Here is a 16346-nt window from a genome sequence, read left to right on the forward strand (position 1 = left end):
GGCAGCTTCCGCAACTACTTCTGGTCTTCTCAGAATGCTCCTCTAAAAGCTGGCAAACTAAACTCCATCTACTAGAAACCACCATAAATCTCATGAGCCCACTGGTCACACCCTCTTAAAACAAGTGGACCCCCAAACTCTCTAAGAAATCAAAAATACAAGACAAAACAAAACCCCACAAAACATTCCCAGACACAAAATACTCTATACATCAGCTGTGAATGAAAATCCACAGTGGTGTTTACAAATACAATAATTTCTCACTTAGCTCCACAGCTCGTAACCAGGCCATAAAGTGCAAAGACACAGAAGCAACTTCCCCTTACACCTATAATAATGAGATGGGTTAAGCTCTAGAGACCAACTCTATCTACGGGCATTTTAAATTGGCTGGAGTGTCCTAGCAGAGTTTTGTGGAGACATGAGGCTTATGACCAGAACAGCAAGTTAGTTATTAGTCCATTTACTTCAAAAAAATTTCCCCCCACATATCTTCAGTTAGCTCCAACACCATTTGTCAACAGCTGGAGTTTCCTGAAAGACTTATTTCACACTGCAAACCTAGACACTGTATGGACTAGGTTACATGTAACTCCTGAAGACACTTCTTTAGTCCACATCAGGTGAAAAACGAGCAGGTCTAACTCACCTGGCCATGCAATGGTAACACCCAGCTGGCCTGCACTGGTGTTTTAGCTGCCTGCTCCACATAGGAAGCTACATATGGCAATTCCTGAACTACCTGTTACCCAGAAAGCTGAAAGCAGACGAAATGGGAGAAAAAGGTGGTAAACTGTCACTGGTCATAGCAATATGTGAGTTCAAAGGCCAACCCTCTTCATTCATGCTTCCCACAGAACTGATTTGTTATGATACAAGCAATGACAAAATACCTGAAATAAAGGCATAGAGGCTTCAGAAGTAGAGTATTATGAGCTTTTCAAACCTAGTTAAGTTGTACAACGGTGAACCTTAATCCCCCCCACTCTCACATAAAGTAAGCCTCAACAGTGATGCAACAAGACTCTGCCCACTCCCTGAATCCTCAGTTGATTCCATTTTCACAAAAAGATACACACCTGTGAATCAGAAAGAGATGATAAATGCATGCACCATTTTCTTGTATTTATCTAACCTCATAAATTTGTGAGGACCTTCCAATAGAGGCTAAAGTATAACTTTGAGCATTTGTTCTAACTTGCCCAAATAATTTTCAAAATAAACAAAGTTCAGTTTTATTCAAGTAAAAAAGATTCAATTTGATCAGGAAATTATTTAAAAGAAATAAAAATGTTCTGCAAATACAGGGGAGCAAGTGACTTTAAAAGTACCTACCAACAGCATCACAAGCCTGTTAGTCTTACAGTGTCAAAGCAGTATCATCTGCATTGTTTGACAATGGTACCTGACCTAATCAAACTCAAATTCTTTTAGTCCTAATCATCACTATATCCAACAAGTTTATTTCATTCCTACTGCCTTTGGGATATCAAACCAGATCAGATATTCAACTTCCTTCTGCGTTACACTTTTATTAGATTAATGGCACTGCTGAAAGTAAGTGGTTTATTGCTTTAACATGCAGTATTAACAATCACATAACATACCTATCAAGATGAGGTAATATTTTTTTTTCTTTTTTAGTTTAAGTTGAAATGTAACTAAGAAATGCAAAGTGTTTTTTGTCATTTGTGCACTTCTACCAAATCGCCAGGGTGGCCTTACAGAGCATTATGTAGGTAACATGAAAAAACCCTCTTATTTCACACATCAGAAGCCAAAAAAAGGGCAAAAATAAAGTGCTGGAACAATCTGGAGAATTTTAATCACATTAGGTTCTTCAGCTGAATCTGCTCTCTTGATTACAAGAGAACCAACAGCTATCAGAACAGAAATTAAGAGTTCCCATTATAGATAACATAGCAACAGAAAATTTGTTTAAACAAGCACTTGGCATAGGGTAAATTTAAGCACAGAGAGATCACATTTAGCAATGGCCCAAGATAATCAAGCAGCCTCAAGCACATAAAACATCTGTTGACCTGATTCTGCCCATCCATCTTTTGCATTTTTGTAATCTGTCCCTCAAGGATGGGCATTTCAAGTTCATTTTCAACACAGCCACAGTACTTTTCTTCCAGCTAAATGTACAAATAAAATTCTGTAGAATTTAAAGTGCATTTCTATCTTTGCTGCAGCAGCTTAAGGAAACTATCAATATTGTTACTGCCCATGTTCTTTTAATTAAGATTCCCCATAGATCAACACAATGAAGTATTACTAGCATGATAAAATGAACATCCATTAAAAAAAATTTATAGCAAAGAACTAAGATTAAAGTTTGTTGCTCCTGTATCCATATCCACCAATCTAGTATTTGTGTGATCGCAAGATTAATAATAAAAAAGTAAGAGAGCACAGTACAATAACCTATCCCAATAAGCAGGTTTGGGTTTTTTTACAAGTGGATTCATTGGTTGGTCATACCATTAATATCCACCCGCAGAACCTACCCTTTAATTACTTCCAACTCTGAAGATTGTACAGGATGCTTCTTGGGCTAAGCTCTTCTATCTATACAACCTTCATGCAGGATTTCATCCTGATGTCTCTTGAAGATGAAACTAGATGGAAGTAGGCATGAATTTCATTTTTTTTTTTTTTTTTTTTTTTTTTTTTTTTTTTTTTTTTTTTTAAGTGGTATATATACCTGATTCTTTAAAAAGGAACAAGTTCAATAAAATGGGGGATAAAAGTCAAGTAATTTGAAGGACAAACAACTGTCAACATCCACAGGCTTGTGTTTGAAGGAAACGTGTTACAAGATGCTGTAAATAAAAGCTATACTGAGGAACCACTTAAATCTGTCTTCTGCTAAGAGAAAAATTAATTAGTTCTTAAAACTAGCATCACTCCAGCTACATTTTATACCTCTCAGCTACTACATTCATACCAGAGCATCACCTAATAGTACACTTCTGTCTATCCCTATATTTACTAACCACACTCAAATCTCAGCTTTCTGCTCAACACCCCTTACGGGAAGAAAACCTATTTCAGTACAAATTTAATACACTGTTCTCCCATCCACATTCATTTCCTTTAGTCAGTCAACTCAAACCCTCCAAAAAGTCTGAAATCTCATTCAGTACCATCAAGCTGCTACAATTAATTCCCCTCTAGTATGAAATTTATTTAAATTTATTCAAATTTATTTAAATTTAGGGCACAAAGAATGACTCTTCAACTTTAATGATGTATAAGAAAAGGTTGGCAAGTTGTTAACACTTGCCATTTGAACTACAGTAACACTACAATAGAACAAAGACTTCAAAAGCATTGCAAGGCAAATTTCACACTCTTCATGGAAAAAAAACCCAGGTTTTGATACGTATTCCAAAACAGAATAGTAAATCCAGCATAAGAACTCACTTTGTATCAAACTTCCCTTGAAACATCAAATACACTAATAACCAGACACTGAAATGAATCTGCAGTATATGTACTTTGAAAAAGTATGATAAAACATTAAACTATTTTTGCTACTGTGACAAGGAAATAACACTTTTGTTCTATACTAATATACTGCTGACCATATTTTCAACAAAAGGTCTCCTCAGGATGGAGAAAGCAGGAAAGAAAAAAAAAAAATCAGTTCTGACAGTTTGGTTAAGAAGTTCTTACCCTTTTCACCAACAAAAACTGGCCTATCTTTATAAAACACAGCTACAGCAGCTGAAAAGTGTTTCCAGTGGTTATTTTAAGACACAGACTGAAAAGCTACACATAATTTAATCCAGGAAATTCTGGCTCCTTTCTCCATTTGCATCAAAGACAGAACACTCAGAGCTCCTCCTATGTCAAACATAAGAATTTTGTAAATCAGTAATCCTACCTCAAGTACTCCTAGAACCTGTTTAAACACTAACACATTCACTGAAAGAAACCCTGAAAAGCTTCCAGATCATTTAGTCAATTTTTCAGGTTTTAAACTGACATAAGACTTCTCTTCTTTGAAAACCACAGATGACGGTCAATACTCACATAGCTTTGTGTGATATAACATGCCACAAGAACACACAAAAGAATGGTAATTTCTATGCTTCATTAGCCTTTCTCATTTTACTCCACTCCAAGCGTTTTAGAACTAGTATCAATCAGATTTAAAGGTAGTACTTATATATTGCAGGAAAAGGTTTTCCTATTCGTTTCTCAATACTTCCCATGTTATGTCCTGTCAGTCTATTTAAGATTAAAATACTAGGTAAGTAACTTAAAACCTGCATCAGTCAATATGGGAAAATAATTTTTAAAGACTGTTAATTCTTTTCCTATTAAGTGAGAAAACAGCAGGGCAAGATGGCAAGTTCTATACACTTTTTTTTGGTATTTTTTTCCTCAATTGTTCATTCCATCTTATTTAAACATTTTTTCAAGCTCTTTGAACTCTGGTTCATGCATATTCATGGATTGCTAGCATGCTTTTTGAAAACTTACACATATTTTGCCTATTAGTATTATTATGTGTGAGACCCTCTGCATGTACACTACAAATATTAAATAGAAATAAAAATATGAAATCTTTGACAACAAAATCTACCATGACTACTTTTAAGTCTCTTGCATCTAATTACAGTAACAGTAATTTTAATCAGCATTAGAGTAATAGCCAAAAGCGATGCTAGTAAAATTTTTATTGAATAATTTTGTCTTGAACATTTCAGCCCCTAGGCAATGCTATAGGGACAGTAAGAAACGTGTATATCTACTTCACTTGTATTTGCCATCTCACATTTTTGAATAAAATTGTCTTGGTTCTTCTCTTACGTAACCTCTGCTATCTTGTTTATAATTTCTGATGTTCTAATCAGTTTCACTGAAGTCGACCTTAATTATTTCTGAAGAAAAATTCAAACACTGGTTCTTAAAAATACTTATGACTAATCTCACTTTCCCTTCAACACTGGTTTACAAGATTTTAAAATTCATTATATACTACATCTAAATGTTGGTGGCAAAATAAAGAATTATACTGAAGGAATACTTTTTATCAATTCCATGGTGAATTTTAAGAAAAGCAGACAAGGAGGTGAGGAAAAAAAAAAAAATTCTGCCATTTCTGTTTATTGTCAGGGCCCTAATATATCCAGGATAGGAGTCTGGAAAACAACTTGTTGGTTTACAAAAAAAGAAGAGCTTTTTTTTTTTTTTTTACTAAAGCAGAAAAATGGGTTTATATATTGAAATTGTTATATTTTATACTGCGGGTTTTTGTGAAGCAACAGCTTTCGTAAGAACCATGCACTGATGAGCACTGTTACCACTTGCTTTAATGTAACAAATATTCTAAATACTATCCAAACTTGTAGCAACAAAAGACTTCCAGAGAAATCCAGTGTCCACCATGGAAATTATTTATTTATTTCTAAAAGGTATTTTATGTGTGGTTCTGGGAGGGCAAGAGTATGTATTTCTGCCTGTATCATATACTCAAACATTGCAGGTTTAGTTCCTTTCTAGATATGAGTAGATTCAAATGTTAATTTTGGAGCCTTCTGGTTTACGGGGTATAGAACTAGAAACTTTAATATCTGTAACAAAAAGGGATATTCTGAAAGCATATTTTCCTTTCCTTTTTAAAATAACCTCTGGTATCAGAGAATCCCATTGGATTTTTTGTAGTCTCTGTGTTGTTCTGGTTAGGCTAAATCTCAACAAGAATTCATTCAGCACTAAAAAAAAAAATTAAAAAAAATTTACATTATTTGAAACTAAGACTAAGTTATCAGTAAGATTTAAACCAAGAAAGCCATCAGTGAGTTCTGGAGACAGTTTGCTTTTCCTGATCAGATTTTTTTACTGCAATCATTAACCAGCTACACAGGCTGGCAGGAGCTTTATTTCCTTTGTGTATAAGGAACTTTCTGTTTCAAATCTGCTTGAACGAAGAGAGTGAACCTTCAGAGTCCTAGCAGGAGCCCTGAACTGCGATGAAATAATTATTCTGTTGGAAGATTAAGCTTACTGTTTTTTTTAATGACAACACAATCCACTACAGGACTTCAGGAAGAAGTTTCACCCGTAACAGTTATCCCACAAGTAGTACTAGGGTTCTTGTCACTTACCATTGAAGTGGTTTCTTTTGATCCTGAGAAGGGTTGGTGATTTTCTTTCACAGCAGGGACTTCACCAGCTTACCCAGGTTTGGTTTTTGATAGGGTGCTAGAAGATGGGCAACCTAGCCTTGCCCTGTGGCTCTCTCTCCGAGCTGGATATTCTAGGTCTAGAAGTTGACTGGGAGCAGAAAAGACAACACATTCCCCTTCAATAAACAGGTGAAGCGGGGCCTGGTACTTGCACATATGTGTTTTAGATAGAGCCTTCTTAAGGAATGATTTTTTTTTCCCCTTAATTGGCATGCATTCCCTGAAGGTTTTAAGAATGAAAGAGAGCCTTATGCATATTTCAGAATCAAGAGAACTTTTAGTCTACAGCTGAAATATTTGTGCCTCAACCATGACACTTTCAGATGGAACTCCTTTACTTCTACTGGCAAACATGTTGTCAACTAAAATCATGGCAGCAGTTTACGTCTCAGACTGAACTCCACCTCCATTTAGAGGAAAACTATTTTTATAGATTGGTGGAATATGGATACAGATACAAATGATTACTGGAATTATTTGTCTTTCTGAAACGGGTATCTGAAAAGGTTTTCCTCCGATGAACAGTTCAAGAGGCCGAAACTGAAAGAAGTCCAGATACCAGAAGTAGACAACCCTCCCCTTTAGGCAGAGAGGATGTCTCAAATCCTTCTGGACATGCTATTTTTATATTGCTTCCAGTCTTTGGTCAAGCACCTACCCCAATCATAGAAAATTAAATTTTTAATTACATTTCAACAAGATTCTTACCAGGAATCAAGAAAAAAAGTTGTCTTACACCACAACACTGTATCATTCCCCCATAAAAATGGCATGAAAGCAGTATTTCATCTTGCTTTATCAGGCAAAACCCCACCTAAACCATCATGACCCAGTTCCACACAGAAGTGAGATACAAAGCCAATGGCCTATTGCTCCAAGCAAAGGAGCAACGCAAAGTATTTATTTAGGATCTAGGTTGAAGCTCTCCAAGTACCTGCCCATAAGATTAAAACCCTGGGGTTTTGTTTCAAAATGAGATTGCTTAAAATATTCAGAACAGACTGAAGAACATTACATGCTAACAAAAGAATGCAGGGAAGCAGTAATGTGAAGTTTTACAGAATTTCCCATCCAGGTAAGTCCCTTACTGTCAGGAAAACAGATCGTGGTCTCTGTGCTCCTTCTGTCCCCCACAGACCTCATTAGAGATTGCTGGCACGTGTATTTTTCCACATCAAACACACACATCCACTCAGACAATTAACTTCATTCATACCAGTCTGCCACATAAAATCTATTTTAAAACAATAAGGACGCCTGCTAGGTATACACCAGTGTTCAACAGTAGACAGACACCGCACACCTTTTTCTTGGGTGGTCTTTCGTCCAATACTAAGCTGACCAAATCAGTAGTTAAGTTCAGATGCCACAGTCCGCACAATTTTGGGTAAATATCTTTCACTTATAAATGAAGATGCAGGAAAAAGTTACTGAAACAAGAATCAAAACCAGACTTACTGACCCAAAAGCACATTACTTTGAAAGGCAGAATAAAATTTAAGACATGCTGCAGATATTTGCTCAGATTAGAAAGAATATAGAAGGACCCTATCACAGAAAACCCCACACACCATCTTTATTAACTACATTAAAATACAGATTATTTACAAAGAAAGCAGTTAACCAGCAGCAGAGAAGTTACAAATCCTCCCACAAAACACAAAATCCATCCAGCCAATCAGTACCATGTCAGCTGTAGTACAGCTGTTACCAAGTAGGTTTGTATGAAAAAGCACTTTCACAGAAATCTAATTTTTGTTAGGTTGGTGAAGAGGGTGTTTCTGTAGCCACTGCTTAGTATTTTACTGTTGTGAGAAAAAGGTAGATTGTTAAACAGCATACGCCAAAATAGAATATACAGATTAGTGACAAAACTTAGATCATATTCACCAACCTGCTTTTTTCCCTCATTGGAATAATGCTGTATACCTAAGGATCAATTTAACTATGACTGTAATTAGCACTCAGTACTTAACACTGCACTTAACACTGTCTCCAGAGTGGATCTTTGCTGAATTAGGGGAAAATACACCTCTTCTCCTTCAAGAATATTTAGATCATTTACTATGTATGATCACTTATTTCCTTCAAACACAATATGCATACAACAATGACATTCACTTATGCAGTTTAGCAGCTTTCGTATTTTTTTTCCATTTCTTGCGTGTTTAAAATGTAAACCCCAATGTTCTGATATTTCTTTACATAAATACCCTAATCATTTTTTTTTAAACAGTAAGACATTTCCTTGCTACCATGTTGCTCAATTTCTCTCAATTTCTGTACATAAACATACCAACAGATGGGAAAGACATGCATTTCAATCAAACCCAGCGTTTTGTGTCTGAGGACACACACCTATAGGAATGCAGGAGTACAGGTATGTGCAGGAATGGATTAGCTAGCTGGCAGGTACATCTAACTTAACAGAACCACCAATGCAGCAGTATTAATAATGACCACAAGTGATCACATTTCACACACTTTAAAACAGATTATATAAAGTGCATTGTAAAGTTCCCAACTGAATCCATTTTTATACGTTCTGACTTCTGTACATATTAACCTCAGCTAACATAGGTGCCGATATTAAGACAGTAGTAATGAAACATACATATTTTGTCATATATAACTTTATTCTAATGGGGGAACGTAGTACTAAAATCATCTAGCCAATACGAGAAGTACAGAATTGAATTCAGACACAGTTAACAGTAGGATGATACTACAAACTTAACATTATACTCTAAGAGCCTTCTGTTACTTAGGAGCATAAGGAAGAAGGCCTGTGGTCAGACAAGAGCTCCAAAGTCTGAGGTATGGAAAAAAAGTAGACTGACTCCATCCAACATAACCAAGAGCATAGCAGTTTCTAAAGCACATTACAACAAAGGTAGAGAAGTAGAAAGAATTGCATAGGACATGCAATTCTTAGTCTACCCCTACAATTCAGAAGCTTTTCTGGATTTCCAGAAGCTACCTTAAAATCACTGTTGGAGTACTTACTGCCTGTAAGGAAAAAAGTCTTTACAGAGAACAGTCCTAGTTAGAACCTTGCTTTCCCTTTCACAGAGGCAGAGAAGCCAAAGACTTAAATTCTTATGGGCCAGATTAAAACTCTTAATAAGAAATTGCTGAGTAGGTAGAACCAGTAAAGTTTAAAACCCTGTAACCCAGAAGTATACCAGTAAAAATGGTGTATGAGTACAGATGAATACTTCCAAGTCCATCTCTTCAAGTAATAACATGAAGACAATCAGACATTTACTTATATCTAGATCAATAGTGGTAGATTAGAAAAAAGTTAATACTGTACAGAAAGATGATGTACAATTATATAATAAAAACTGACTTAATGTATAAAAATTACTCTATACATGCAAAGACACCTGCATATAACATCATTCTCTTAAATGTATATATGCATGTACGTGTACATACATATGTGTGCATGTGTATGTATGCACACCACCAAAATGCAGGGAAATCAATTTTGTTAAGTATTACACAGCAGGAATACTCCCACACTTCTAAATAGTCCTTTTTTAAGCCTTGACTTACCTCATGAACTAATATCACAAACTGGAAGTTTTATGTTTTGGTTGCGTGATGCCATTCTTCTCCCCTCCCTAAACTTGTAAGCAATGATGCGCTCAATTTAAAAACAAAAACGTTGCTGCCAAGTGTACTAGACAAATTTGATACTTACTTATCAAAGCTATCACTATATTTTATGAAGCTCTCCAACTTCTCCTTGGCATATTCTACCACATCTGAATGAAGCTCTATTCCATGATTTATCCCAAAAGGTCCTGTAAATAAAAACAGCAGGGTGTTTTTTTGTTTCTTCTTCTTTATGCACAGCACAACAGCATGGAACAGCATTATACCTTTAATCTCTGAAAGCACTAACATCACATGAAACACAAGTCTCCCAACAGTGCCAAGGTTATTTTTGGCAACTGCATTACCGATGCTTAGGAGAAAGGTAAAAGGCCAATGAAAGAACAATGATCAGAAGAGAAAGATCAATGAAAGAACAGGGACAAAACTGTGGCAAAACAATTTTACAGAATGAATTTTCTTCATAAGCATGTAGGAGAAAAATGAATCTGACTACATAAGTGAGTCTGAGAAACTTCTTTTTCAACACAGTATTTAGTTGGAATACAACTATCAAATTATAATTTAGTCTGTATTTTGGCATTTAAATTTTGAAGTTTTCTTTCTTATGGCAATCTTCTCAGTTTTTGAAAATTCAGAGATTGGTTATTATATCCCTTAACCACATCTGCTTTTACAGGTTCCAAAATCTGCTCCTGATTTACTTACATAGTAATTAATTTCCATCTAGAACATTGAAACTGACCGCGTTATATCCACTTATCACAATCCCATCACGATTGCAACACTGCTTTCCTGCAATCAAATTCAAGTATATTTCCAAGTCAATTTGTGTGCCAAAAGTTCATGCTATTTTTCAGGAACAAGAAGAAATCATGAGACAGTATTATGAGGATTATCCACATCAGGAAGGAATCTGAATCAGATAGTCACATTGGCTGTGGGGATTCTATATTTAACATGCACTCATAGCCCAGAGACTTTAGTCACTGGAGCACAGAATTGGAAAAAGGAGAGGAAAGGGGAAGAAGGGAAAGTAAACATCAATAAGATTAGACAAAACTTGTATTTATATCCTCTACTGTATTCTAAATCATTCCTAAATATTTAGCTCAAAGATGTTACTTCAGCGAAAGAGAATTTGTCTTTTCTAGGACACCAATTATCAAAACAGACCTAGAGTTTCATTTACTGCAAGAAAAAAAAAACAGTATATGCCTTTAAGCTGATTAATGAGTGCAATTCTTAACACAGTTTAGAGCATTTTCTACTATGTGAAATAAAACCAATCCACTAGGTTACCATAAGCAGTGCTTGTAAGACCTCTCTGGTAGCAGGCAAGAGGTAGGTGGATCATTCAAGTAACTTGTGAAAACATTTACCTCTTGTTGACACACTTACTGTAAATTTAGTTTATTATCTATCACGTTGAGAAAAGTATTAGCACAGGCAATCCCTTCCTAGCTGTTTCATTATTTAATACTCCCTTGCACAGTAATAGGCTATGAGGTTTCTAACCAGTGTAGTTACAGTTCTACAGAATGCAGCAGCATCCAAGGTATGTTTTCTTAAATTAAAAACTCACTGCCATTCCTTTAATGTCATAACTTAAAGACATGCACTAACATGTGCCAAAATTTCAATACTCAATTTTGAAAAAGAGAACTGAAAAAAATTTAAATGTCAGTTGCTCCAAGAGCTTGAAATTAAACCTATGAATGCAAGACACCACCACAGTATTCATAATTTGAACAGAAATACAAGAAACATGTTCTCTTCCTTCATCAGGAAAGTCACAGCTATACATTTAAGCAAAGAGTCAACCACTCTAGAAGTGTGAAACCAACTTATCTGCTGCTCTCCAAAGTAAACTGGCCTATTTTCAGCATAATGAGCTAGCAATTCCATCATCTAGTCTGAACTACATTTAATTTTAACAGTATCAGCAATAGGTAATTTAATTTCTGTGGAGCTGTGGGGGTTTTTTTAGTATGTTACTATACTTACAAGTGTTTCAAATTATTTGCTAATTTAATGTAGTCATTTTGACACTGCCAACGTGGCAAAAATACTGCTCACTAAATTGTCAAATGGAAAGATACCCAACTACTGTCAAGAAACACATGGTTCTGTTACTAATTGCAGTGCACACTGAAATCGATTTTAAAAAAAATAAGCTTTTAAAAATATATATGGTTCATTTGTCAGAAAATGTCTGTTGTTCTTTGTTAAAGCAGCTGTTCCCTGGTTTAAAACAAACACTAAAATAAAGAATTATATGTAACCAGTAATTTTATCAAAGACAGCAGAGTACAGAAAATAAAGGCACACAAATTGTATTTATACCTTCTATGCCTCAGCCTAGCACTCAAACCACATTACAACACTAAGCAGACTTTGGAGACTGGGTACAGCACTACAGAAATACAGCAAGTCTACTTCTGTAAGTCGCTGAGTAGTCACTGCTCCAGGTTCCTCAGCACTTCTAGAGAAGTATCAGCACCTGAGCTGGCTCTGTGGGAACATCTACAGTGTAACTGTGATCCTTGGGGGCTGTCAGCCAATCTCACCCTCTGTAGAAGACAAGTCTTTTCCTGTTTAATTTCTTCAACGCTGCATATAATATTCTGAAGGACAGGAATTCTGCTCGATAAGGAGAGGTCAAACCCAGGAGCCATTCAACAGTCAACCAACAGTCACACAATATAGATTAGATAAATAAACAGATACAAGTGCAACATACATAAGTCAGTTACTTTTTTGAACATTATGGTTAAGAAAGAATAATGAAATAACAAAGCTTTCCACAAGGCAGAGAACTAAATGAAGATCACTACTCACTACCTGGAGCAAACACTTTAGAGAAAAAAATGCAGAAATATTTACTAATTGTTTTAATATTGAAATGGAACGCTGAATATAAAAATCTGATTGAAATTATCTACTCTCAAACAGAAACACTCTTAAAAAGGGCAAAGCAACACTATCAGATCAGGTATCTTGTTATTTTTACCTGTGAAGGTATGTAATTTCTATTTCCACAAGACAACAGTGGAATCTGTTGAATTTATTGGCATTAACTGAAACAAAAGATGCTGCCAGAGATGCCAACAAATGTTTGTTATGTACTATTAGGAGTAATGTCTACTCTTTAATAAATAAGAACAGATGACAGAAAGCATCTAACTAATTGAAAATTAACAAATCAACTCCTCACACCTCAGTTGTGTATGTAAATAAATATATGCAAAATCTGTATTATTACCTGCCAGCAAAGTTTCCGCAACCAAGGTAATATGAAAACTCCATGTAATACAGTCAGTAAAATTGTATCTATGAAAACTACGTATTAAAATAAATATTTCAGATAATGAAATTAATCTGTAAAAAAAATTTGTTGGTACACATGCTCTGTATTCTAAATATTGGGGAGGGGGAACAATTAAAGCAATTTCTCTATAAGAGAGGTTTTAAAATTTAAATTTAGACAGCAATATTTCATTCAATCTTTTTTTCCAATACAGAAAACGTATTTGAAAACACACAATGCTAATCTGTTAAAATAGGTTTAAAAACCTATGGACCTGAAGTGCTTACACAGTTTTATCAGTCTATATCTCTAAATTTTCTCACTAATTATTAAATAAATGTATTTTAAAATAGTTGTTTCCACACTGTTAAGAGATTTATTTTTCAATTAAGTTTCTTCAAGATCCATTAGCATTTATAATTTATATTTTTCTTTCCATGAACTGAAGATCAAAACAGTAACCCTAGAGTAAGGGCATAAACAGGGTACAAATGCAGACTAAAATTTTAGTCCTCAGAAACTGTTACTCAATGCCTTTTCCTTTTAAGAAAAAAGAGGGCTATATTTTCTTTCAAAAGAGAATTTTAGACTATAGAAAGGCAAGCAGGAACAATTGCCTCTTCCAAAACACTCCATGAAATGTCACTGAATAACAGTGTCAGTGAACAGATTGCAGCTAACATACGGTATTTTAACAACACAAACACCCAGTCTTAAGTATTAGTACTGTCATTTTTGAAGAAGTAAAAGTAAGTTTTACAGAGATTCTAAAAACATGCAGAAAAACTATATTATAATAAAAATATTCAAGTTACCTAATATTAATCCCACCATTGTACTCAAGTATCCGGTTCCACTACCCAGATTTAGAAAAGATAATCCAGGCTGAAGCTTCAGCGCTTCCATGACTTCCGAATAAATGCAGGGTGCTGACAAATGTATATTTCCATGCTTCCAGGCCAAGTCTTTATAAGCACTGTCCCTGTATCCTTCCAGATAATAATCACCACGATCAATTGCTCTGAAGGCTTGCTCCACACTCTCAGTGCGAATGTACTGAGCTTCTTTCAAGTTATCAATTAAGTCATCATTGTCTTCTCCAGCACTCACAGCTCCTCCCATGCTGAATTTCTATGATAATTCAGTTAGTTTGCAAAATACATTAGGAGAAAAGCTTTCCCAAAATTCTAAGTACGTAACAGATTCTCAGTTCTTCTTTCAGGAGCACATCACAAACGAACCCTGGAAAATAGATATGTTTACATGACTTGAGTTTCAAAAGAAAAACAAATCAACAACTATTAGAGGATGATGAAATGTTGTTAATATTGGATCACTTTACAAAGCAGAACTATTGAGTCAGGACAGCCAGTATTTAATCAGAACTCTGCCCTTCAGATTTTAACTCAATCCAATGTTTTTCAGTTTAGCTTTAATATGTCAACATGGGCTGTCTCCATTAGCAAGCAAAGCAGCATAGGAGTACACCAACACTGAAAACACTACAGTGCTAAGAACCTACCACCCATATTATATACATTTGAGTGGGGGACACAGCAACTGCCTTTGGACTAGCTCTAGTCCCATCCTGAGAACTAAGTGTCCAACAGCAGTTGGAGGGTGTACCAACTTAGTTACATTTGAAAGGAACTGGGTTTACATGCTCTGAAATCACCTTACAGGGGAAGAGAGAGCCAGATGTGTGGTGATGTCCCCCATATGCTCCTCAGATGTTTACTTTTGAGTTGAACCAGAGTATTAATGCAGACACAACCACATATTGCTCTGTTCTGGATTCAACACAGGAAAACCCTCTAAATATTCCAGCTCCTCTGAATGTCTTTCACATTTACTAGAGGAGTATGAATTCCTTAAGTACCTAGAAGTTTTCAACACCTGGACTGCTCTTAAGTGACTAGCAGGTTTCATGAATTCTACACAGCATATTCACTTCAAAGTAATTCTTTCAGGTCTGTATTTTGTCTGCAGTTATTATATTATTCATCAGTAAACTCAAAATCCAGACGTTAAAATTTTTAACACTGCAAGAATTACCAGCAAAATAGCAACAGCAGACTGGAAGAAAGGAAAGCAAAAAAGTTTAATTCACCACTTCTGGATGAACAGAGTACCCATAGTGAGATAGTTGTTAACATTAATTACAGCCAGCTTAGCCAAAAGAAGACAACCATCATGAATCTTGTTGCACATTCTAGGTAACTAGTTAACAAAGAAAAAAGCAAAACAAAAGAACAAAACCAAGAGGTGCTGAGTATCACCTCTTAAAAAAAATTCCACCTGCATCTTCCAACTAGCCTATTTTACCAAGCATTCTTTTTATTATGAATATAATCTTTTATCTGAGAATACTCCAACACAATTCAGCAAATTCCTGTTTTGTACATACCTATTCGTGCAAATTCACGAGTTGGGAATTCACAAACACAATCAGGATGCCCAAGATCATTTAAGTCATCAGAATGAAGCTGGTTCTTAAGTTTATATTGTGGGGATCACTGCAACATTATTTTTATTGTTAAATACTTTAAATTAATAATCTTCTTAGCACACTCACGAATCCATAAAACCAAATGGAAACATCCAGAAACTATGAACAACTTCAAGTTTGGTGGGTTTCTTCCCCCCCTCCCCCCCAACATTAAACAAAGACTTTTGGAGTTTGAACCATTTTCCTGAAAAATTAAAATGCAAACAGGAACAGTTCTGAAGTAAAGCACTGAAACATCCTTGAAAATGCAAAAAAATGTACTTACCTGCTGGACTGCAGTCCAATGAGTAAATTCACTTTTCTGAACACTAAATTCAGAATCAAAAGAGTACTAGAACTATTAAAGCTCAGTTCTGAAAAGAAAGGGCACTTATGAAGATGTACATGTTTTTAATCTTGTTTTCTCTTATATAAGCTTTAAAATGTTTTGGCCTGCTATTTTCTTAATAAAGTTTCTACAGCATCCAGCATCAGAGGTTGTACAATTCCTACCGCTCCCATCTAGATGGCCATCACAAAACAGTATTCCAACACACAAAGTCTCACTTATATTTGCAATTCTGACCTACAGACGTGTCTCTTTATCCTTGCCTTTATTATTTTACATAAAACACCAAGTAGCTAATAAAGATGAATAAGTGCTAAGATACATAGCTAGGTTTAAAATTTCAACCAACAAGCTCAAATTTACCAGATG

At 35.3% G+C, this 16346-nt stretch overlaps 1 protein-coding gene across 2 annotated transcripts in view; it reads right to left on the reverse strand.

The window, feature by feature from the left end:
- Positions 1-15569, reverse strand: part of PCMTD1 (protein-L-isoaspartate (D-aspartate) O-methyltransferase domain containing 1) — a 28252-nt gene extending 12683 nt beyond the window's left edge. Inside the window, exons 1-3 of one of the 2 annotated variants that reach the window (XM_026843724.1) lie at positions 15548-15569; positions 13956-14382; positions 9916-10018 (exon numbers count right to left, since the gene is read on the reverse strand). In XM_026843724.1, coding sequence (XP_026699525.1) covers positions 9916-10018; positions 13956-14262 — 410 coding nt within the window. In that variant the 5' untranslated portion in view covers positions 14263-14382; positions 15548-15569. Of the gene's footprint in view, positions 1-9915; positions 10019-13955; positions 14383-15547 lie in introns of those variants that run through there. The other variant, XM_026843725.1, reaches the window with a different exon arrangement.
- Between the last annotated feature and the right edge of the window lie 777 nt (positions 15570-16346).

The sequence above is a fragment of the Athene cunicularia genome (assembly GCF_003259725.1).
Source record: "Athene cunicularia isolate RWA chromosome 2 unlocalized genomic scaffold, athCun1 chr2_part1, whole genome shotgun sequence".
In the NCBI taxonomy this organism is placed as follows: domain Eukaryota; kingdom Metazoa; phylum Chordata; class Aves; order Strigiformes; family Strigidae; genus Athene; species Athene cunicularia.